General features: G+C 54.0%; 3 protein-coding genes across 3 annotated transcripts; 1 reads left to right on the top strand and 2 right to left on the bottom strand.

Annotated features, from left to right (window-relative positions):
* The first annotated feature begins 6,405 nt into the window (after nucleotides 1-6,405).
* Nucleotides 6,406-9,034, top strand: PNMA8B (PNMA family member 8B). The gene is given in 8 exon segments (XM_079907441.1): nucleotides 6,406-7,327; nucleotides 7,331-7,466; nucleotides 7,469-7,614; nucleotides 7,616-7,700; nucleotides 7,703-7,767; nucleotides 7,770-8,022; nucleotides 8,025-8,115; nucleotides 8,117-9,034. Coding segments are annotated over 8 exon segments (1,812 nt in total). The 5' UTR covers nucleotides 6,406-6,748; the 3' UTR covers nucleotides 8,574-9,034.
* Nucleotides 9,035-11,080: 2,046 nt separating this feature from the next.
* CCDC8 (coiled-coil domain containing 8) lies at nucleotides 11,081-13,881 on the bottom strand. Its single transcript, XM_079907444.1, has one exon. It carries the CDS (start codon nucleotides 13,149-13,151, stop codon nucleotides 11,718-11,720), a length of 1,434 nt encoding a protein of 477 aa, XP_079763570.1. The 5' UTR covers nucleotides 13,152-13,881; the 3' UTR covers nucleotides 11,081-11,717.
* Nucleotides 13,882-22,426: 8,545 nt separating this feature from the next.
* On the bottom strand, nucleotides 22,427-23,038 carry PNMA8C (PNMA family member 8C; the record flags this gene model as incomplete). Its single annotated transcript, XM_079907445.1, is given in 2 exon segments — nucleotides 22,427-22,756; nucleotides 22,760-23,038. Coding segments are annotated over 2 exon segments (609 nt in total).
* Between the last annotated feature and the right edge of the window lie 1,068 nt (nucleotides 23,039-24,106).

Raw genomic sequence — 24,106 nt, 5'->3', positions numbered from 1 at the left:
TTCCCTCCTTCCATCTGGGCAAACTATTAGAGATAAAATCAGATTCCTTTCTCCTCAGCCCATCTGATGGCTGAGCTGCCAGTCTGCGCAAGCGTGGGCCCATCCAGCAAACACTGACTGAGAACTTTCCTGCCATTGGGATGCTTCCAGAGCAGCAAGACCGCCTTTACTGGTTCCCTGTTGGCATGAGACCTGGGGCCCCAGGAATGAGGCAAAAAGCCTCAGGAACCTATGGCAGGTGACGGTGCCGGGTCTGAGAAGTCAGGAAGACCCTTCCCTGGTCCCCTCAAGTCCTGCTCCAGCACTTGGAGCCAGAGGTAATGTCTGGCAGGGTACTGAGAGGCCCCTGTGCCCCTCCTTCTTGGGGGCTTGGAGAATGCTTTAGGGGGAACCAATTACACAGGACACTTTGAGTTCCAAGTGCAGAAACCGAAGCTGTCCTGGATTAAGCAGAAAAGGGAATTCATTGGCTCACGTTACTATAAAGTCCAGGTTGTATTAGCTTCAGTCATGGCTGGTTCCAGGGCCCCTTCATTCATTTATTCAACCAAAGACTCTGGACCAGCTCCCATTGGATCAGCTGGGTCACGTGCCTGCCCCTGCACCAATCACAGGGACTGGAGAGGGAGGGAGTGCTTTGATTGGCCAGGCTTCGGGGAGTGATGGGTGAGGGTTAGTGATTCCCACAGGAACCACCTGGCTCCCTCCACATGAGGGAGGGGATGCCACAAGGAGAAATGGAGGCAAATCAGTTAGGAGACGGGGGTGGGAGTGTGGGGGGTGGATACTGGGCTGGAAAGCAGGAGATTCTGTCCCCAGGGGAGGAAGGGCAGTAGTGAGACTCACTGTACCTGGATAGGGGAGGGCCTGAAAGGGAGTATGGGGCCCTCTCCTTGGCTGGGGGTGTCTGTTGTCGAATCTCTGGAACACTGGTTGGGGAAGAACATTCACCCTTTCAGGTGCTCACTGAAGTCATTCCCGCCCAGAGACTTCATTCACTCATTCATTCAGTGTTTCTCTAGTGGCTGTCCTGGGACCCACCTGTGCAGGTCGCTGGGAGCAGTGATGACTGAGGCAGGCTCTGCCTCCTGGAGCTCAGGAGCGGAAGCGGAAGCGAGTGCTAGGAGGGAAACGCCTGCATTCTCAGGGGAGGTGGGTCGGAAGAGCTGCAGCTGATTCTGGATTGGGGCCAGCTTCCCGAAACAGGTGACACTGAGCTGAGTCTGAAGGGAGGAGGTGACCCTCTGTGAAGTAGGGAAGAAGTGTTTTCGAGGGGGTTGGTGTATGAAGACCCCAGTGGCTGGATGGAGGACAGGAGACCTGAAGAGCTGAGGGGAATGAGGTGTGGCCGAGTGGGGGAAGAGGCAAGGCCAGGTCCACGGGGAATTGTGAGTTGGTTACACCAGGGATGTGGCCAAGGAGCAAAGGGCGGTTGGGTCTCCAAGGCCAGAGTGGGAAGCTTCTCTGCAGTTTAGGTGCTGTGTGACGCTGGGAGAGTTAAACAACATCTCTGAGCCTCACTTTCCTCCTTTGCACGATACTTTGAGCTGCTGTGTTGGCTTAGGCACGTGGAGGGTTTAGCACACGTCCTGGGGTGCAGTAGGGCTTTCAGTAGCGGTTATTGGTATTAATCCTCTTCAGTATCGTAATACCTTTTTGTACGAAGAGCGGGCTGAGTCGCTGCTTTAGGGATTTGCTGGGTCAGAGCGTCCTCTGGTGGGCACAGGGAGACGTGGCTCAGAGAAGAAAGATGGACCAAAGGTTTAAATTTTAAAGATCTTTCTTCCCTCTCTCCCTCCGTTCCGTTCTCCCTGTCGTCTTTCCTTCCTTCCACACACATCCCCCCAGAACCTGCTTCCACCTATCTGGAGACCCAGTGGTGACTGTGACAGCCCAGGCCCTGCCCTCCCGGGATTCACAGCCTAGTGTGTTTGTGGGCAGAGGGGTGCCCGTCATAGGACACTCCTGAGTAGAGCTTAACACGCAAGCCGGATACTTTAGGCTGGAAAGAGACCCGGGAGGAGGGCGGGACCGCAGTATGCAGAGCCTCATAGGACAAGGCGAGGAGACTGTGCTTTCTCCCGAGGGCACTGGGGAGCCATAGAGAGGTTTAGAGGAGAGGAGAGACAGGGTCAAGTTTGTGATGTCACGTGGAGGATGAATGGGAAGGGCGGGAGTGGGGCTGGATCAGACTCTCGCCCTCCCTCGGAGTCTTCCCAAGTCTGGCAGTCTGATGGCAGCTCCCCGACACACACCCACGGACCTGGCCCAAGTCTCCAGGCCAGTGTCCACACACAGAGCTCCAAGTGGCGGTGGCACCCCCTCAGCCTGCAGGTCCAAGCTCCCTGCGCCCCAGGGCAGGTTCGGTTGGCCTTGGTGAGCCTGAGGGAGAATCTGGCGGGCCCCTCCGGGCGGGGTCCGTCCCTTCATGGGCAGGAGCAACCTTCCCGGCTCCAAGAGCGGGGCGAGAGTGGGCGAGGGGTGAGGCGTCGCTTGGTCCCTGCATGCTCTCTGGCGGTCTCCTTGTGGAGTTGGTGGGTTTGTTCCCGTGTTATAGATGAGGATGTGGGTGTTTCGGGCTGAGGCATGTGTAGTGTATCTGTGTGTTTCATTTGTTAGGGCTGTGTGTGTCTCTCTGTGGATGTAGGTGGGGCGAGTCTCGGGGTGTCAATGAATGGGTTTCTGTGTATGTCTCAGGTTATGTGCGAATTGTGTGTGTGTGTGTGTGTATGTTTGTAGGAGGGAATAGAGTAGCTCAGTCCAAGTGTGTGTCAGTGTCACCTTGTGTGAATGCAAGTGAGTGTGTGTGAGCCAGTGTGTGTTTTGTGTGTGTTAGTGTGACTGTGGTACGGGCTGACACGAGCCTGATGTCACACCTTGAATCTAGCAAACCTCCAACACCAGCCCCTTCAGTTTTGGGGGGCGGGGAGATAGATCCGATGCCCGAACCTGGGACTCCCTCCCTCAACACTCTTCCCCCTCTCAGGGATGTACCAGGTCCCAGAACCGCGGGGAGGGAATAGTGGGGGGGCTGCGCGCGCAGTAGATGAAGTTCTGCGGCGCCCGTATTGACCACCAGGCGGCGCTCCAGGGCCGCTGCTTAAAGACGCACCTGCGAAGGCGCTTCCCCAGCGTTCAAGTGCGCGGGCGAAATAATTTGCTTAAGTTGATTCAGCTCTGAAGTGGGGTGCTGGGGTTCAACACTAACAGCAAGAACAACAATAGCTGTTATTTATATATCTCTTAATACATGCTCTCTGATGATTTCAACGCAAGTTTAGGTGCCCTTACTGTGCCCATTTTACAGATTCAGAGAAGGCAGATGACTTGTCAGAGTCACACAGAGCCGGAATCTGAACCCAGGCGATCTGGCTTGACTCAAGTCACGTCCGTGTGACTCCAGGGTCTGTGAGGGGACCCCTTCCTTGCCGTCTCCGCAAACTCTGGGGGGAGGGGAAAACTGGGTGTGGAGGAGCGAGGGACGGGGAGAGGCCAGGGTGAGCTGGGGCAGATCATTAGGGGCCCAAGGCACCGGGATGGGGACGGTACACGGTCTTGGGGCTCGCCGTGGTCTCTACGCAAGCTGCCCCCATTGCCGTCATGGTCAGCTGTGGGTAATCTGGAAGTGACCGGCCGCTGATTCATAACTTCAATAGGACTTGCTGAGTGCTACGGGGGTTCGCTGGGCACGAGCACGCCACAACCTCTCCTATCTTCCTGACGACGCTAAGAGAACGTGATCCCCATTTTCAGGGACGTAAATGGAGGCACGGAGAGAGGTTAGTTACCTGTCCAAAGCAGTAAGGATGTGATGGGTGTGTGCTGGTTACTTTTGCTGCATAACAAACCACCCTAAACTCACTGGCATAAAACAAAAATGTTTTATTATGTTCATGGAATCTGTAGGTCAGCATAATGAAAGGGAATAATGGGGAATGGCTTTTTTTTCAGTTCCACAACATCTGGTACCTTAGCTGGGGTGACTCCAATGGCTAAGGTCTGGAATCATTTGGAAGCTTCATCAGTCATGTCTGGTGCCTGGTCTGGGATGACTTGAAAACTGGGCTTAGCTGGAGGTGTTGACTTGAGTGCCTCTATTGGTCTCTCCGTGTGAGGTGGGCTTCCTCACAGCATGGAGGTTAAGTTTCAAGCAGGAATGTCCTGGGAGGGGGGTCTTGAGAGCAAATATTCCAAGAGAAGTGGGCAAAAGTCTTTTATAACTGGCCTTGGGAGACAGATAGCATCACTGCTGCCATACTTGTCGAGGCAGTCACAGCATGTCTAGATTCAGATTCAAGAAAAGGGTATGTGGACGCCGCTTCCAGATGGCGGTCAAAGAACTTGTAGCCAGGACTTCCCTGGTGGCGCAGTGGTTAAGAATCTGCCTGCCAATGCAGTGGACACATGTTCGTAACCCTGGTCCAGGAAGATCCCACATACCGCAGAGCAACTGAGCCTGTGGCGCCGCAACTAGAGAAAGCCCGCACACAGCAACGAAGACCCAACACAGCCAAAAATAAATAAACAAATTTATATAAAAAATGAAATCTATTCTTAAAATTCATTTCAGCTGTTTTTTATTTTATTTTATTTTTATTTATTTATTTATTTTGCGGTACGTGGGCCTCTTACTGTTGTGACCACTCCCGTTGTGGGGCACAGGCTCCAGATGCGCAGGCTCAGCGGCCATGGCTTACGGGCCCAGCCGCTCTGCGGCATGTGGGATCCTCCCGGACCGGGGCACGAACCCGTGTCCCCTGCATCAGCAGGCGGACTCTCAACCACTGCGCCACCAGGGAAGCCCTCACCTGTTTTGTATTTATTGAAGGTGGACGTTAGCAAACTTAACGTTTTGCATGTGGCTTGCCTGGGGGGCTCGCATTATATTTCTGTCGGACAACGCTGCTCTAGAGAGAAGGATAACATCCATTTGGGGACCAGGAGGGCGAAAGGAAAAGAGGAAAGCCGGGAAAATAAAAGCTGCAAGGGCGTGGGTAGGAGAGTAAGAAAGCCGTTTGGTTTGCCCTAGGCCCAGTTTCCATGGTAACCTTGCAATAAACTCTTCCTACGTTAAAAAAAAAAAAAGGAAGTGTTTGGGTTTCTTCTTTATTTATATACTTATTTATTTAGCAATTAAATTAATTAATATATTTATGTTAAATGATTATATCATACGTTCTCAAGAAAGAAGTCCCATAGGTACCTTTCATGGAGCACCAGCTCTGGGCCAACCTCTGTTCCAAGGGCTTTCATGGCTCATCGCCTTTAATCCCCCTAAGGATCCTGTGAGGTAGGGTTAATTGTTATCGCTATTTCACAGAGGAGCAAACCGAGGCGTAGAGAAGCCCAGGGACCTTCCCAGAGTCACTGCGGGGGCAGCGAGCAGCAGTAGAAACTCAATAGCTGGACCACAGCGCCTGATTTACATAGTTGCGGGTGGGGGAGGTTTATAAACGATGGCGATGCAGATGTGTATTTAGAGTAGCTATGATATTCACCTGTCCCAGCCTGTGGACCCAGTCAGCGGAAATGCCTTCTTGCAGAATTCACGTCTGATCTCACTGAGGATCATACACGTACAGAAACTGTGTACAAAAACACACGGTGAATTGCACGTGCATCGTTATGGCTACAGAAACATCTGCAAGAGCGAGGCCTCATTGAACGAGGCCCGTGCCCCGTCAGTGAGAGCTGTGGACCCCAAATGATGCCCGCACCTCACAGCTGAGGCCTGTGTACCCTTATTGAAGCCCGTCCCCACTGAGTGAGGCCTGAAAACTCTGAGTGAGTCCTGGTTCCACCGTGGAGGCCATAGGCTTTTTTGTTGTTTTTTCTTTGTCCACGCCGGGCCGCTTGTGGGATCTTAGTTCCCGGACCAGGGATCGAACCTGTGACCCCTGCTGTGGAAGCACGAAGTCCTAACCACTGGACCGCCAGGGAATTCCCCCCCCACCGCTTTTTTTCCCCCATAGCCCTTGATTTACGTCTCTCTATCCTGAACTCCACCTACACTGTGGAGGGGAATTGCAACCCTGCAGGAAGCCGGTCCTCTACTGAAAAGAGGCCTCTATCCCCTGAAGGAGCTCGGGTCCCCCTGACTGCTGTTTCACCCCCTGTGAATATGGCCTTTTGGGGCTCATCACTAATGGTGATCCCACCCCCTGAGTCTTCGTTCCTCAGGCTTGTCCAGAGCCGGCTCCTCAGACCCCACCAACTCCGACCCCTGCTCCAGCCCGTAGTGTTGCCATGGAGATGGGGTGCCGCTGGGAGGCGGGGCTAGCCCGTGTGCGCAGGCGCAGGGCGGAGCAGATCCGTCGCCCGGAACTGCTGAGATTGAGCAGAGGGTGCAAGGCCAGGCCCGACCACAGGCAGGCGAGCGTGGCGCCCCTCCCCGCGCCGCTCCGGGGGCGCACGGCGTCGCCCTCCCTAGCACCTGTCCCGGGCGCCGCGGTGTCACTCAGCCTCTGTCAGGAACAAAGGGCGGAGGGGCCGGGCTGGTGGCACCCCTGGGTTTGACTCGTAAGCTTCCTGTGGATGCTAGGACCCCTGTGGGGAGGGGCCTCGGGAAAGGACGCTGCGTCAGCCGCCCAGGGGCAGCTGGAGCCCGAGCCTTGCCACATTCACCTGAACCTGAACTCCAAGCCCTGTGGCGCTGTTCCAGAGTGGCATTTGCACAGGGGACCGCAGCCCACGTCCGCCTCGGGCTCCCTCCTGCTCCGCTGTCAGCGCCAGCGGCGGCACCGTGGCCATGAGCCTTTTGGGGGACTGGTGCAGGGGGCTGGCCGTGGACGTGCACAGGGCCCTGCTGGTCACCGGCATCCCGGAGGACCTGGAGCAGACAGCCATCGAAGCCGTCCTGAAGCCGGCCTTGCTGCCCCTGGGCAAGTTCAGGCTGCGGAACACGCGGGCCGTGAGGGACGAGAAGGCCAAGGCCTCCCTGATGGAGTTTGTGAAGGGCATTAATCACGGTGCCATCCCCGGGGAGATCCCGGGCAAGGACGGCGTCTGGAGGGTTCTGTGCAAGGACAGCGCGGAGGGCACGAGAGTCCTGAGGCAGATGAAACGCTTGCTGTTGGATAAAAGGCCCCCACCGGACGCAGTGGCCAGGGCCCCCGGGGACACGCCCACCCCTCCCGCTTCGGAGACCCTGGCTCTGGGGTCGGAGCCGGGGGTCAGGGAGGCTGGCCCCCCTCCTGGTGCAGCCAAAGGTGCTAGGAGGGGCCGTCGGGGTCGCAGAAACAGAACCAGAGGCAGCAGGTGGGCCAGAAGAGCGTCGTGGAGGGCGGCCATCCACGTCGGGGAGCGGGAGTCCCAAGACTCTCCCGACTAGAGCCTGGGTATCACGATCGAGGAGATGGGCGAGGAGGACTTGAGCGGGGATGGCGAACAGAGCGCGCTGTACGCCACCCTCCAGCCCGCCGCGAAGGAGCCTGTTAGGAAGTGGGCCCTCCAGAGGGAAGGAGATGATGGAATGGTCCCGGCGAGTTCTTGGCCCTGGCAACGGTGACGGACAAAGCCAAGAAGAGGAAGATGGAGAACGATCTCCCTGGGGCTGAGTCGATCAGCCAGAACATCAAAGAAGACCGGAGCGAAATTCCAGACTTAGTGGCCCTACTTACTCGCAGTGAGAGACACGTCGGACGAGGAGACCATGGGCAGCGACGCCTCCCAAAGCGAGTCTCAGGAAAACGGGGATCAAGAAAGAGGGGGGTGGACATTCCCGAGTTTGTGGCCATTGTGCCTTGTACAGACCCCGCGGGCCACTCCCGCCTGCGACGAGATGTTTGAAAATTGCTTCTGTGATCGAGTTTCTGGGCTGGAGCGACAAGAAGGCTGCCCTGCCCGAGGTCTTGTCCGTCATGGCCAAGGACACTTCCGGAACCCGAGTGAAGGTGGAGGAGGCAGGCCGCCAGGTGGACGCCGTGGTCCTGAGGAAGGCCAAAGCCGGCGCTCACCTGCTGGGAGGCATCTCCACCATGGCTGAGCCTCGGACCACCTGCAAAGGGAAGAAGGCTCCCGGTGGCCCGCTGGGGGCTGGGACGAGGACGAGGAAGATGAGGGCGGCCTCCTGGAGCTAGCGGTGCTCCTGGATGCCCAGGACGTGGCTGAGGTGATAGGAAGAAAAGGAAAAGGCCTGGCAGAGCGGGAGGTTCAGATGCGCCAAAGGCAACCTGGGGGAGGTCTTGGCGCTGCGGGCGGCCCGCGGGAAAAGGGAGTCGGAGGACGTGGAGAGCGAGGAGTCTGAGCCCGAGGACCGCGCGTCCAGGAAGCCCCGGGCCAAGCGGGCCCGCCTGGCCTTTAGGGCCCCGGATCGGGCGGGCTGGGCAGCGGCTCCCGCCCCGTCGGGGACCCGCAAAACCCGAGGGGGAGGCGGCGGCCCCGGCGGGCTGGGCATCCCTTCCGAGACGGAAGCCCAGGACGAGGAGGCAGGAAGCAAGAGCAGGAAGGGGCGCGCGGGCGCTGGGGCGCAGGCCAAGGGCGGCCAGCCCAGGACTCGGCCGCCCGCCGGCTCCAAGTCCACGCGTGGGAAGAAGGCTGGTCGGGGCAAGAGGCTGCCCCCCAAGTGCCGCTAAGGCCACGGCGAGGCTGCAGCTGCCGGTGGGGCCCCAGTTCCGCCCCTCGGCCCTCCCCGCCGCGGAGGCGGCAACCGCTGAACCGTGGGCACCGAGCTCTAAAGTGTGCGCCCGCCCACCGCTCGCTCCCCTGTCCTTTCAGTCCCTTCTTTGCAGGTGGCGCGAGCAAGCCCAAGGGAAGAAGGAAGAGTGTAACGGGCGCCCGCGGAGGCAGCGGCCCTAGGTGATGGGACGGGGGTCTCAGGCCCCCCCAGCGGGATTGTCTTTGGGTCTCCCGCGTTAGCGCAGGGGTGAGCGTGTCCGTGGACACCGGGCACCGGGCGAGGCCAGCAGTGCCAGTGAGTTCTCTCTGGCTGTTCGTAGAGCCCCGATCCCTTCCAGACTCATGCTTCTGGCCAGCGTCTCTGTGCCCCTGTCCTCCACCCCAATCTGATGGGGGCCGGGCTCTGTGATGGAGGCTCGGCCACCCAGCCGCGCGGGGGTGTCAGGATGTAGCTGAGCCTTCAGTCAGGAAGGCTGAACCTCCCTGCTGGGGGAGGAGATGATTCCAGGAAGAGAAGCCTGAGAGGCAGAAGGGTTGCTCCTGGGGGAGGGGAAAAGAGGTGAGGGAGGGAAAGGGAGGGGCGGGGCCCTGGTGACCAGGACCAAGGAAGGAGGGGAAGGAAGAGAGAGAGAGAGACCCACACCTGCCCTGCCCATCTGAAGTGTAGCTGGTACAAATGCACCAGCTCCTCAAGGCCAAAGCCACCTGCTGGTGCCCAGACACCGAATCTGTCACTCAACCTGCACGGTTTCAAAGAGTGGGAATTATTTGCAACATTTTCAGTTTGGGACAATTCCCATACAGAGTGTTGGATTTTCTCTGCAGTACCAGGCGGTGCTCCTTCACGGGCCTGTGGCTCCCTGCACGTCCCACCAGCTGTCCCCCACCCCACCTCCCGTGGGCTGACTCCCCTCAGCGCTGGAGGGGAGAGGTATGGCCGCCAGATACCCGAGGGAAGCGCTCTCAGGAGGCAGGAACAGCCCGAGCAAAAGCCCCGAGCCAGGGCTGTGGTGATTGGGGTTTATTCGTGTGTAACCCCTGACCGCTCAGGTGCCAGGATTCCCTGCTAAGCGCAGGGGAGACCGTGTCTCCAAAACAGGCCACCTGCCTTCACGGGGGTGGCTGTCTATTTGGATTCCACGTTACTGGAGTTTAGATTGTTAGCGTGCAGAGGTCCCTGGGGTCGGGGCGAGCAGACAGGTCGGGAGCGTGCCCCCCTCCCCTTCCTGGTACCTCTAGGAGTAAGCTGTCCCACTCCTCGGTCTGCTCAAACGGAGACAGGGGCCCCCTGAGACTCCCGGGCATGTGACCTGGTCCTAGAACGGCCTGGAGGGAGAAGCCAGGGCTCCAGAAACAGAAAACAACAAGCCTTTCCCTCTATTCGGTTCCTCAAAGTCTGTTGCCCACGAGGCCCCGCCTTCCTTATTGCAGGCCCCGCCCCAAGACAGGACGCTCCGCCCCGCTACAACTAGGCCTGAGGAGGTAGTGTCAACTCAGGCGAGTTGCCGTGGCCCATTTTATCCATCAGGTGGCGCTCCAAGACCGATGGTTAAAATCCCAACGTGGTGGCTCTCAGGGTGCGCCCACTGTCCCAACCAGGAAGCGCTCCGGGACAGATGGTTAAAATCAAGGGGATAACGGCCCTTCTTGAGCACTAAAGGTGCGCGGGCACTGGTCCACTGCCTTGAAACTTCAAAGCTCCGCCTGTTTTTTGAACTTTCGGCCAGGCTGCCGCAGTTCTCAAAATAAGGTCCTGAAACCAGCTGCATCCCCGTCTCCTGGGAACTTCTTAGGAATGCATATTCTCGCCCCCCCCTACCCCCAACCAGCCCTACAGCTCTACTGAGTCAGGTCTAAGAAGCTCAGGCCAGGACTGCAGCTTCAGGAGGACCCAGGTGACCTTCAGACCTCCCTCCAAGAATTCCCTTTTTTCCTACCTGTATCGAGGTTGGGCCAGGGTCATTTGCTGTGTTTTTCCCCCAGTGAGGTTGGGTGAGGGGACACAAAACAACACAGAGAAATGTCCCCCAGCTCCCACAGCATGTAGCAACCTGATGTCTCCCGATTATAAGGGCCAGTCACAGCGTACTGCTCACTACCACACCACAACGCACCTTTTGCCCTGTTCCTATCGCAATGAAGTTTTTTCAATGTGTCCAGGAGTCAAGCTGCCCCAGGAGACGTTTGTGGGGCGTGACCAAAACGGATTCCTGGGCCTCACAGCCTGCACCAGCAATTCACAGCTCTGGCACAAAGGGCTCCAGAACCCGCGTTTTGGCCACGTTTCCCAGATGATGACTCTGTACTTGGTAGCCAAGATGTGACAAAGCATGTAAACTGCGGGCCCTGTACCCACCAAGACTGCAGAACCCAGGAATGTGGGGATGGCAAGCAAAGTGACTTAAACACAAGTCGCCGTCATGGAGGGGGGGAGGGGAGGGGACACAAGGGTATGACAAAACCACCCTGGAGCACTCTTCAGTTGCCAGAGTCCACAGCCAAGAAATAAGTTTGTAAACACTTTTATTTGCATGTTGACCTGCGCCCTCTTTTTAAGTTCCAGGAGGCAGTGAGTTTAAGTGTGCAGGCGAAAGGGCGAAGAAAAAGGAGAAGAGGAAGGAATTTCTCCCTCACCTCTCTCCCTTTTTCAAGCTGAGCACCCAGAATTGCATATGAAGAAGTTAAAATCATGGGTGATGCGACTCCCTTGTATGGGTTTCTTTATTTACATTCCTTGGGTTACTATAAAGAGTCTATATTTAAAAAAAAAAAATCAATGCATGGGGAATTCCCTGGTGGTCCAGTGGTTAGGATTTGGCACTTTTACTGCCGGGCCCAGGTTCAATCCCTGATCCAGGAATTAAGATCCCACAAGCCACGAGAAAACAAAATTAAATCAATGCCTGAGAGCCACAATTTTAACAAGAAAACAAAGAGGGGTGTTAGATGGAGATGTGCGGGGCACTGCCAAGCCCTTGCTGTACCTCCATTTTCAAGTACGGAGATAGCACCTCTGTCCAAGGGTCGGAGTTAGGGACACACCCTGAGCGGCCCATACTGTGGCAGGTGGCGAGGTCCTCCGTGGCCCCCCTGCCCTCTCCTCACAGCTGGTTTTCCTGCTCCCCGTGCTCTGCCTCTGCTCTGGCCTCAGCCCTCAAGACCCTGAGGCTCCTAGCCCCGCCTGCCCTGGGGACTCTCTTGGGCAGGGTGGGCAACCGGGGAGTGTACCAGAAGGCTCTCCGGCGCTTTCGAAACCAGGAAAAGCGTCCAGGGGTCTGGAACCTCACTGTCTTGACCTGTTTCCGGGTCCTAGATCCTGGGCTGACCCCTAGGGCCCTCCCAGCGGCCGAGGATTCAACTCCCTGGACAGCTGGGGTCTCTGCCCTCTGGTCAGATATGGCCTCTGCCTCCTCAGATACAGCCTCTGCTCCCTGGACATCTGGTGCCTCTGCCCTCTGATTATCTGCATCCTCTACCCTCTGGACAGCTGGGGCTTCTGCCCTCTGATTATCTACATCCTCTGCCCTCTGATTACCCACAGCCTCTGCCCCCTGGACAGCCATGGCCTCTGCCCCCTGGACAGCCATGGCCCCTGCTCTCTGATCACCTACGGCCTCCACTCTCTGATTATCTACGGCCTCCACTCTCTGCTCATCTACAGCCTCTGCCCCCTGAGCCCTGGCTGCTGCCTCCTCTCTCCTGCGACGCCAGAATGAGGCCCAGTTGATCTTAGGCCTCCACCGTCTTGGGGGGCTCTCAGGCACCTGCCCGTCTCCTGCATTTCCCACATTATCCCCCAGGCTGGCGCTGCGTGGCACTGATACGCCATCCCTCTCCAACCTGGTAGAGGCCTGCCAGGCTTCGCCCACCCCTGGGCTGGACCTCGGTGCCCAGCCCTTCACCCTCCGCTTCAGCTTCCCCCAGGACACCTGGGTGACGTACTCCCGCCACCTGTCCGCCTTGGACAGCTGGGGCACCGGGTTGTCCTCAAACATGGGCACTGGCAGGTTCACCCGGCGGCGGGCTGGCGGCGCGCTGGGCTTCTTCTCCCCTCGCCGGAGGAAGGCCTCCACCAGTTCCTCGTCATCCTCGCTCTCCAGGTCGCTCCCAAGGAATTTGCTGCCCAGGTAACTGACAGGCATTTTGCGCACCTTCCTGCCACGCCCCGTGCCTCTGTGGCCCTTGTCACCCTTGTCTCTGGAGGTCTCGAAGTCGCTGAACTCGCTGTCACTGGCGTTGCTGCTGTCATAAGTGCCCACGACCAGCCGGGGAGGTGGGGTCACCATCTGCTGGACTCTCCTCATCCGGGGCCCCTTGGGTTTTTTGGGGGGTTGGGGTGGATGCGGAGTGCTCTTCTCTATGATGCGGGCCACATCCTCCAGGGTGCGGCCTTCTTCCTCCAGAAACTGGATCAGCCGCTCCCGAAATTCCGCCTCCTTGGTGGCGGGCTTGGAGATGACCCTCCAGACGCCTCCCGCCAGCCTGACTTCGCGGGGGATGAGCAAATAGTCCACGTCCTCCCCGATTTGCAGCATCCCCACTGTGGAGTCCTCCTCCCGGCGAAACACCTTGCCGATCTTCTTAAAGGTCCCCACAGGCTTCAAGGCTTCCACGAGGACGTCCAAATCCACATCTTTGCAGACGTCGGGGACGCTCCAGAGGATCAGGCAGTCGGGGGATGGGAGGAAGCCCCAGGGGAACCAGCCCCCCACATGGCTTTTCTCGAGGGTCTTTAAAATCTCCAGGGTGAAATCTGGGGTGGGGGCAATGAGCCCAAACTACTCGTAGCCCCGGGTCTTGGGGGTGAGGGTGGGGTCTCGGTGGCGCCGCCGGGAGAGTCTCACCTCCCAATTTCTCCGCCTGCAACGAGTCTGGTCTTGATCAAGTCCCGCTCCCCTCAAGGACTGGTGGGGATCAATTTCCAGGATGCTTACGTGAGCCGGAATGAGGTCAGTCCTGAGGCTCCAAGCCCACCGCAAGCTGCAAACGGGTGTCCCGGCTGCAGCTGCGATACAGGGGCTGCCCGGAGGCTCTTCCTGTTCCAGGGACGTGCCTGGAACTTGGGAGAGAACTTCGCAGACAAAGAAGGCTCAGCCGTGGCTATTCAATATGGCCGAGGCGCTTGGAGGCCGCAGCCCAGTTCCCCAGGAGGGTCTCCCGCCCCTAGGCAGGCTGCCACCCCGGTCCAGGCTGACCTTGACGCACCTCCCACCTCCCAGCCCGAGCGCTCAATGCCTAGGAGCGCGCGCGCGCAGGAAGCTCCTCCTCGCCTTCCCCCAGGATGAGGCCCACCTACCCCCTTCTCATCTTACACTCCGGGACTCGGGAAGACTGACAAGGGGGCTGTCCACTCCCTTCGGGACGCCCTCGCTCCCCTCCCCCACAGGGGTGTGGCCGCGCCCCGGGCCTCTCAGGGGCCCTATCTTCCAAGCTGAACGCCCGCGCCAAAGCCCAAGCCCACGTCAGCACCTTACCCCAGGAAAGGCAGCAGTTCCCAAACCTGCCATCCTAAACGTGCGGGTTCCAGCCAAGCCCTGAAGGTGGGCGTGCTAATGGGACAGTCCCTTTGAAAGCCATTGGCACTGTATATTACCGTTTTAAAATCGCGTGACTTGTGGTACCAGCAGTTCCTACCTATATACCGAGATGTGTGGGTGGAGACCTTGGTACCAGGGTCTTTCTGCACCAACTGCAGTGTGGGGCTTGGCACACAGTAGGTGCCCAAGAAATATTTTGGAGTGAGTGAATGCGTAACCGACCAGGGTTCTTGACCTTGATCAATAGAAATTGATCAGAGGCCAGACAAGAAATTCAGGCAAGGCTTTATTGGGGCCCCTGCGGCAGCAGAGGGGAGAGAGAACAAACAACACGTTCTCTTGCTGGCTCGCTCCCTGGGGCCGGGTGTGTGTGTGGGGGGAGATGCTCATATGGGGTGAGGGTAGGGGTGTGTCCAGGGGTCCGGCTGGAGCGGTGGCTTAGGTGGTTTGCCCACCACTTAGGTGATGTTGTGTGCAGGGGGCGTGCGCAGTACCCTGTTTTTGCTCCAGACCCCCTGCTTTTGTTCTGGGCTCTTCAAAAGTGGCAGTTGGATTTTTTTGGTATCTTTTGTCCAGCATTTGCCCTAACTGCGCATGCACGCAGTTATTTTTAGTCCCATATAGTTTCCTTGTATTCTGTTGCTGGAGGAGACGTGTGTCCAGGTGCAAGCATGGCAGCGCTGCAGCAAAGGGTCCCAGGTCCCAGCCTGTCTCAGATGAACCTAATTGTTCATTTGTAGTATTTGACTAAACTGCACAGCTCTGTTCTTAAAGTGATATATACTAGGCAGCTATGAAAAAAAAGAAGTGACTGAGAATAGTCACCTTTTATGGAGCACTTCCTATGTACTAGGCATCTTTCTAAGTGCTCTCTACGAATTAACTCATGAAATTAACTCACCAAAACATTATGAGACAGGTAATATGATGATCATTCCCATTTTATAGCTGAGGAAATAAAATCACTTGCTCAAGGTCACATGGCCAGGAAGTATTGGAACCTGGATTTGAATCTGAAACAGTCTGACGTGTGCGTGTGAGCGTGTGCGCATGCGAAGGCCAAAGGGTCTAGGTGCATATGTTTACTCATCACGTATATAAGTACCGCCCAAAATGGCTGTGTCTGGGGAGGGGCACTAGGGACCCCCAGAGGTGGCAGAGACATGTACTTTTCACTCTCTATCCTTTGGGATTCCTTAGATTTTTAGCAATGAAAATGTTCATTAAGGGAATTCCCTGGAGGTTCAGTGGTTGGGACTCCGCGCTTTCACTGCCAAGGGCGCGGGTTCAATCCCTGGTCGGGGAATTAAGATCCCACAAACCCTGCGGAGGGGCCAAAAAAGAAAAGAAATGTTCATTAAAGTAAGTTAAATTAAATGGAAGGTCCTCAGACTTGGCCACAGACATAGTGCGTCAGGATCCCTGGGACGTGTTGACCAGGATTTGCAAAGCTTCCCAGGTAACTCTGAGGCCCACGAAGCCCTATGAAATCTCCCCACTTCCCTCTCTCTTCCTCTCCTCCTCACTCCACTCCAGCCACACCTGCCTCCTAACTGTTCATCCAACACACAGGCTTACTGCCACCTCAGGGCCTTTGCACTTGCTGTTCCCAACACCCAAAATGTTCTGCTCCCACTTCCTCTTGGCAATCTCCTACACCTCAAAGGTCATCATTTTAGAAAGGTCATACTGCCTGCCACCCCCAAACTACTAGTTGGCCTCCACCCTCTTCTGGGCCCTCCAGTCCAGGAATCCTTAACCCTTTCGGTGCCATAGACCCTCTTCAGGATAGCTTTTCAACACATAGAATTGCATCCATGGGATTACAAAGGAGACCAATTATAACGAACTAGAACTGTTAAAAGAAATATCGCAACAACAAAACCTGTAAACTAATGACTTTAATATAAAAGTATAAAAATGAACACGTGTAACTTTAACTCACCACGTGTGATTTTATTTCACTCTTGAAGGAAGCAGGCAGATGTTTAGGGAAAGAAGGAAGGGAGAGAAGGAAAGAAGGGAGGCAGAAAGATGCTTGCGGGGGCGGGGGATGGTTAAGGTCTCGCTGAGACCTTTTCACAGTTATTGGCTCATTCGGGTTGTTTTTGCCTTTGCAGAGCCGGATCGTTAGGCTTCGCTGGATTTTCTCCTCCTCCTCTCACAAGCTCCATCCCAGCCGCCGGGGTCACTACGCCCCTCCCTCTTGCACAATTTCTCTCCCCGCCTCCCAGCGTTCTCCATGGCAACGAGGAAGATGCACTCCTTCCCGATGGTCCGCTCTGAGAGGGTGGGCGGAGGCGGAGGGCGGAGCAAGGTAGCCACTCCTCTCAGCCTCTTATTACTTCCCTCGGCCTGATCCCACAAATCAGCTTCCCGGAGAAGCTGCTTTGTAGAGGTCCGAAACTGAAAATTTCTGCGACACCTCTGGTTGAGGAATGTTGGCTTAAGAATCCAACTCTGATAAGTCAAGACTTCCACGTGGGAATGGCCTCGCAGATGAGGCATTGGGTTTTGTAACTGGTAAAAATTGTGTTTGGGGGTGGGGGGGGGAGGATTATCCTAGAAATAAAACCCTCAAATGTTCAACATTGTTACACAAATTGCCAATCCCTGAGCAGTTCCGCTGTGGGCGATTTAGATTACCCAGCTCTCTGGCAGGCGAGATTCTCCAGCCGCCCCAGAAAAACCCGATAATTATAGCTCCTACTATACTTGTTTAAAAGAAATGAAAAATCCAGAAAGAATGGAGGAAGAAAACAAAACATGGCTCAACGCTCTCTACCCAGCTACACTTGGTTGCCACTTTAAAAAAAATTAATAAAAGTAACACACACACATTTAAGAAAATGCTGAAGTTTACAGAAAGGCTAAAATGAAAAACAAGTCTCCCAGTCCCAAGCCTCCAGCCTCTCCCCCCAAAGTAACCACAGTTAAATGCCTCTGTACTTTGTTTTCTAAAAAAAAAAAATGCTGGCATGGGTAATTTTAGAATTTAACCCATGAGGATTTTTAACATGATCCTGAATTATTTTCATCACATCATTTACCACTTCCTCGTATTTTCTTATTTATTCATTGTCTCACCCTATTAGAATACTAGCCCCATGACAGCAGGGATATTTGTCTAGTTTGTTCGCTGCTGAATTTGCAGAATCTAGAACAGTGCTGATCGGAGCTCAAAGTATTTGTTGAATGAATGAATGAGGGGATTATAGATCTAGTGCTATAAAACATGCTTTTTTCACTTAGTAGCATGTCTTGACGTCTTTCCATATCAGTACAAGCAGATCGATCTCAGTTTTCTTTTTTCTCAGCAGCTTTCATCCTTGCATAAGCCCTCAAGCCTGGAATGTAATAATACTGATAATAATTCATTTTTCTTGAGCATCTATTTTACCCCCAACCCTGTGCATTTTCTCTTTTAATCCCACAACCCCTCCTAAATAAGTATTATTCCCATTTTTCAGATGAGAAAAACTGAGGCCAAAGGCAGTCACACAGCTAAGAAGTGGCAGAACTTTGAATCACTCAGGATTCTTAGATCCCAGCCTCCTACTTCTTTTTTTTTAAGTCTTTATTGAAATTGTTACAATATTGCTTCTGTTTTATGTTTTGGTTCCTTGTTTGCAGGCATGTGGGATCTCAGCTCCCCCACCAGGGATCGAATCCACACCCCCTGCATTGGAAGGGGAAGGCTTAACCACTGGACCACCAAGGAAGTCCCACCCCATACTCTTTTTAAATAGTGTGGGATCTTAGTTCCCTGACCAGGGGTCGAACCTCTGCCCCCTGCAGTGGAAGTGCAGAATCTTAACCACTGGACTGCCAGGGAAGTCCCTCCAGCCCCATACTCTTAAGCCTCCTTTATTTGCCCTGTTGCCTGTGGTGGTTGTGGGTAGGGAACAAGGTTGGCGGGCAATCCCCGAAGACTTCTCTCCCAGGTGACATTTGTAACTCTGGCACAGTCACCAGATTTGTCCTAAATGTCCCAAAATCAGATCCCTATCTAGAATGAACAGGATATAAATTATCCACACTTTTGAACCAGATATCACTGGGTGAAGTGACAGCACATAGTAGGTCCTCAACACATACAGCAGGAAGCAGCCTTGTGGCCCACACTCCAACCACATAATTGGGTTGCTCTCCCCTCCCACCCTCCCCAATCCCAAATCTGAAGGCTTCTGGTGAGTATGGAAGCAAAGCTGGTAGTTAGAGCAGCCGTATGTTTAAAGAATCATTCATTCATTCATTCATTCGTGTGGCACATTTCTCTAAAGCAGTGATTCTCAAATCTGGTTGCACATTAGAATCACTGGAAAGAGTTTTAGAAATCCCACTTTCCTGAGTCCAACCTACTGGATCAGAATGTCTTAGGGTGGGGGTGGGGTACTACATTTAAAAATCTTCCCAAATGACTCTGACAGAGGTGATGGCTGGTAAGGATGGACAGAAGTAGGTGAGGAAATGAATGTCCCTAGAGGAACTTGACCAACTGGAAGTACCACAATAGCAGCGAAGAACCAGATCGGAAATTACGGTTTGTCCAATTTTAGCAACATAGAGGAGCCCCTTAAAGGGCGCGGGGGGCTCTCAGGTTGAATAATATCTACCCAAAGATTTCAGGTCCTCATCCCTGGAATTGGAAAATGGTGCTTTATCTGGAAAAAGGGTCTTTGCAGATGTAGGTAAAGATTTAAGATGAGATTGCCATGGATTATCTGGGTGGACCCAAAAACTACCATCAGGGATGTCCTTATAAGAGAGAAGCAGAGGAAGCAGATGACAGAGACACAGAAAAGAGGTACAGAATCGGAGGAGGCCATGTGAAGATGGTGACAGAGACTGGAGTGATGGGGCCACAAGCCCAGGAACACCTGGAGTCATCAGAAGCTGGAAGAGGCAAGGAAGTCTTCCCTAGAGCCTCTGGAGGGAGCTCAGCCTTGCCAACACCTTGATGTTGGACTTCTCTCTGGCAGGACTGAAGAAAACTCCAAATTAAAGCATTCGAGTTTTATTCCTTGACCTTGTCTCTCAAGAATAATTATTCCTGAAGTGAAAGAATTCTTGTGCAGTGTCCTGATCCCCAGGAGTCAGTTTTGGGTGATGGGAACCTTGGAAATGTTTTAAAATGCCCCCCACCCCAGCCTGCAGAGCTTCTGTCTGCTGCCTGCCCCCCGTCGCCAGCCTCACACGAGGGCGTTCCAATGGTTAGACCTCCCTTCTCTCAGGAGTCTATGAAACTTTTGGCATTCACATATCTCACACTGAACTTCCCTGTAAAATCGCCTCCCCCTGACTGAGCACTTGATCTTCAGATAGCATCTTTTTGAGTCTTCATGATCACCCTCAACAATAGGTACGATTACTATCAACCCATTTCACAGATGAGGAAATTGAGGCACAAAAATGAAGTACTTTACCCAGGCAGCCCACCTCCAGACCGCCCCACTCTTTATTTCATTAAGTCAGTTTTATTGAACGTATACTTTATATCTTATACAACATAACCTTTTTAAATGTCCATTGTGGTAAGTTTTAGAGTCATCACCACCATCAAGATATAGAATCCTTCCATCAGCCCCAAAACTCCCCTTGTACTGTTTATGGCCGTCACCTCTGCCTACCCCCAACCACTGATCTGACTTCTGTCCTATAAGTGTTGCTTTTTTTAGCGTTTTATATCAAAAGAATCATACAATGTGTCCTTTTTGTTTGGCTTCTTTCACTCAACATCATGATTTGGGAATTCATCTGTGTTGCTGTATCTGTAGATCATTCCTTTTAGTTGCTATGTCATCATTTATTGAGTGAATACTCCACGATTTATCCATTCACTTCTCAGTGGAGATCTGGGTTCTAGCAGCTTTATATCTAACGCTCCTATGAATATTTCAGCGCCTACGTTTTTCACTGCAAGCTGTATCCTCTCTCTGTTGCAAAGAATCTGCAGCATGGGTAGCATTAGCCCCACTTTACAGATAAAGAAACTAAGGCCCAGAGAGGTGAAGTCGGCTCCCTGAAGACACACGGCTAAACAGGCAGCAGAATCCAGAATTGAACCCAGGACTGTGTAGCCCCAAATCCTTTGACACTCCTTCCATTGTGTGCCCTGTTGATGCCAGGGACCTGTGGGTACTGTCTTCCGAAGGTCATGACCTTGGTAGATTCACCAGGCTGCCTTTCGGCATCCCATTCTGAAGCAGCCTTTTGTCAGCACACAGAGAACACGTAGTCTGCTGTGGGACCTGGGTACGCTTTTATCAAGTTCAGGAATCTGAGCTCTAAAACCAGACTGTGTTCTTTGTCAACGCAAAACGCAACTGTCACTGGATCCAGGATCCCAATGGCCAACACTTAACAGCTTCCCCCTCTCAGCCACTGTGCTAAGTCCTTTATATGTCTGAACAGATTTACTCCTCCCCCAAACCTGGTGAAATAGGTTACTACTAGCCCCATTTTACAGATAAGCAACCCAAGGCACAGGGGGATAAGAGGCGTGCCCAGGCCCACGCTCTGGGAAGTGGAGGAGACCGGACTCGTACCCAGGCCATCCGTCCAACACTATTCCTCACCTCCAACCTCCATACACCAGACAGAGGCTTCTGCTGCCTTAACTGGCAGGTTGCCTAATGAGCAAGCAGATTAGAGGAATTTAGTTCCACTATGAACTTACAGAGATAGTTATCCATGTTGTATGTTTATCACTGTATTAACCATGTCTTTTATTTTCTGTACTCTGATGCTTTGACATCTGGGGACTTGCTGACCCTTGAGGGGCTGCCCTTCCCAGGGTTAGGCAATTCCTAGAGAAAGGGAACAATGCTTGTCCTTGAACGTGTTCTTCAAATGCAAACGAACCAACCAATCCAGAGCCCGTGCCCCCAGCTACCTTCTTTATTAAGCCCTCACACTCTGGGCCACCATCCACCTACCCTATTCACTCCGGGGCCAGGTCCCAGACACCTAGGGACAGCCCCTTTACCCCAGAGCCTGCTGAAATTTTTCAGACTAGCCAATCCTGAGCCTGCCTTCCCTGCCTCACCCATTCCTTCCCTGAAGAAACCATAATAAAGTTCTTGTCCACGGTTCCCCCTCTCCCTCTCCCTCTGCCTCCTGACCAATCCTGGAGCTTCCTCGTATGCCCCCCCACTGTGGTGTGACCTGTCCCCTTTTCTTGGGATCTGTGTTAGGGCACAGACTGTAGTCAGAAAGACCTGGGCTTCAATTTCTTTTGAGCTTTCCTGTGTGGCCTTAGGCAAGTCACTTAACCTTTCTGAGCATCGCTTTCTTCAGCCATAGAATGAGAAGATGGTCACGATAAAATGATAGTTCATAATCACTTAGCTCCTCTTCTGAAATCCAAAAAGCTCTGAAAGCTTTGCACCAAAAAATGTATCCAAAAAATGAAAAAAAATTGGAAGCAAAATCTAGACTGACATGAGGCTATTTACAGTTTTAATTTATTTCACTTAATGTCAGTATTTCTCTACTATTAGAATACTAATGGATATGATTATGGGAGCTGCCCAAATCCCCCCTGGGGGTGAATTACACAATATAAGACATAGTCTCTGTATCACTTTTCTAAAACCCAATACTCTGAATTCTGAACCACACCTGGCCCGAGGGTTTTGAATCAGGGGTTGTGGACCTATAGTCCCATACCCCAAGGGATGGGAAGATACAATGAATTAGTGGATATGAAGGACTCTGCACAGTGCCTGGAACACAGGATAGCTGTTATTGTTTTTATTCCAGATAAATTGTTTCACTTTTCCCATCAGCCACTGGAAGCCAGTGAGATAGAAGAAAGCTGTGTGTTTTGTGTTCTCTTGGCCATGAGACCTGATAACACCCCTTTTAAAAACAATGCAGGGCTTCCCTGGTGGCGCAGCGGTTGAGAGTCCGCCTGCCGATGCAGAGGACACGGGTTCGTGACCCGGTCCGGGAAGATCCCACATGCCGCGGGGCCCGTGAGCCATGGCCGCTGAGCCTGCGCGTCCGGAGCCTGTGCTCTGCAACGGAGAGGCCACGGCAGTGAGAGGCCCGCGAACCGCAAAAAAAACAAAAACAAAAATACCCACCTTTGCTCACACTAGTCAGATGTTACCCATTCTTACTGAAATGTTACCCACTCCCTTGACTGGGTAACTCATCCTCACTCGCATTATCCACATTCACTCTCATCCCCCGACCTTACTCAGAGGGCACCCACCTTTCCAAGTCGCCACCCACACCCACTCAGCTGACGCCCACCCCAGGTCACCTCACAGCTTCCTGTCAGATGCATGGTGTCGTCGACGGTTTTTCTTGTGCTTCCGCTTGCCTTTCTTGCCATCTCCCGCCTTGCTCTCCTTCGTGGAATCCAGAGGTGGCACCCCGTCCCCTGCAGCAGTGGCCCCAGGCCCCGGTTTCTCCCCTGGCCCAGGCTCATAGCAGTTTCTGGCAGGAAGTTCTCTGGGGCCCGTCACTGTCAGGCACAGTTCCTGCCTTAGGACCCAGGCCACATCTTCCGCCGACCTGCCCTGGCTCTGCAGGAAGAGGTTCAGCTTGGTCAGGAATTCAATATCCTGCTTCTGGGGCATGTAGACCACTCTTCACATGCCGCCCTTGCCCTTGATCTCCCTGGGGATCACGGCATAATTGATGTCCTCTGCCAGCCTAATGATGACAGCCTTGGATCTCTCTTCTTCCACAAAGGCCGTCCCAGCCACTTTGAACTTACCCAGAGGTTTTAGGGAGACCTGTATGATCTCTTCGAATTCCTCACGGTTGCAGTTTTCCGGGATACCCAGGATCATCAGAGACTTGTAACTGTCCACCTCAAAAGCTTTGCATCCATGCTCCAACAATGCAATGTCCTTGACGCCGAAAAGCATCTTGCCCAGCTCTCCGAGGCAGCAGTATGCCCGATGTCGCACACCTGAGCTGCCTCGAGACTCCAAAACGTTATCCAGGACGCCACGACCGCTTCCCAAGGCAAAGAGAGAGGCCTCACGGGGCCTAGTTTGTCCACCTCGGCCAAAGATGCCCCAGGCCCTGCCCACAGGGCTGCACAGTGTCCAACCTTCTGTAACCTCCCTCCCAGGGGGCTCTTGGGAATTCCTAGGGACTTACAGAGTGTGAAGCAGGGGTGGGTGTCTGCCGGCTAGCTCGTGGATCCTGAGTCCTAGGCAAGGCCGCACCAGAGAGAGTATGAAGATGCTGGTCCCTCTTTCTGGCGGTGGTCCTCAAAGGCCTCGCAGGCCCTGTCAGTCTCAGCAGATCTGGGACAGCTGATCGCCCTGGGGCTGCTGTCACCGGGGTGTCCTGCGAGGGTGCCTGGCGGGCAGGGCGGCTCGTTCCTTGCCGCTGGCCCAGAGGCTACCCTCACTGCCCTGTGGCCTGGCTGAGACAAGGATGTGGCCGCTGCACTTGCTCCCACAATGACATCACCGCCTCCTTCCGCTCTGCAGCTCAGCGGTCTCCATGGCAACTCCTAGAGCATTGCCTCTGCCAATGGCCCGGCCCGCTGTATTTAAATCTGAGTCTGAGGGGGGTCATTCAGGGGTGAGGGGTCAGCCACCCGCCTTCAGAAGTACCCTCTCTTCTCCCTTGAGAAAATGGCTGATTCTAGGGGTCGGGGGACAGGGAAGATACAAGAAGAGCCTGGAACACTTTTGGGGTCAGAAAGTAAGGAAATACTCAAAGAATGATGAGAACAGGTGGAAGGGCATAGAGCCAGCTTGAAGGGCTCCCACTGGCCAAATCTGGGACATTTTGAGCATCAACATTAAAAATGAGCGCAACAGATCATAACCCCTTAAATAAAACAAGAATCCATGAATCTATGTGGATATAAGTAAACGGGTAGATGGAAAGTTTGGTGGAGGAATGTGGTCTATTATGTTGTCTCATATAAAATGTATGAATCAAAGGGAACAAAAGTATCTTTACCGTGGAATGTC

This window comes from Stenella coeruleoalba (genome assembly GCF_951394435.1).
Source record: "Stenella coeruleoalba genome assembly, chromosome: 20".
NCBI lineage: Eukaryota > Metazoa > Chordata > Mammalia > Artiodactyla > Delphinidae > Stenella > Stenella coeruleoalba.
The sequence above is the reverse complement of the archived record's forward strand: the minus strand, read 5'-3'. Positions and strand labels throughout refer to the sequence as shown.

What these genes read in the sequence shown, in the direction of transcription:
- CCDC8 (XM_079907444.1), bottom strand. Translation starts at nt 13,151, where the DNA reads ATGCTGCAAATCGGGGAGGACGTGGACTATTTGCTCATCCCCCGCGAA.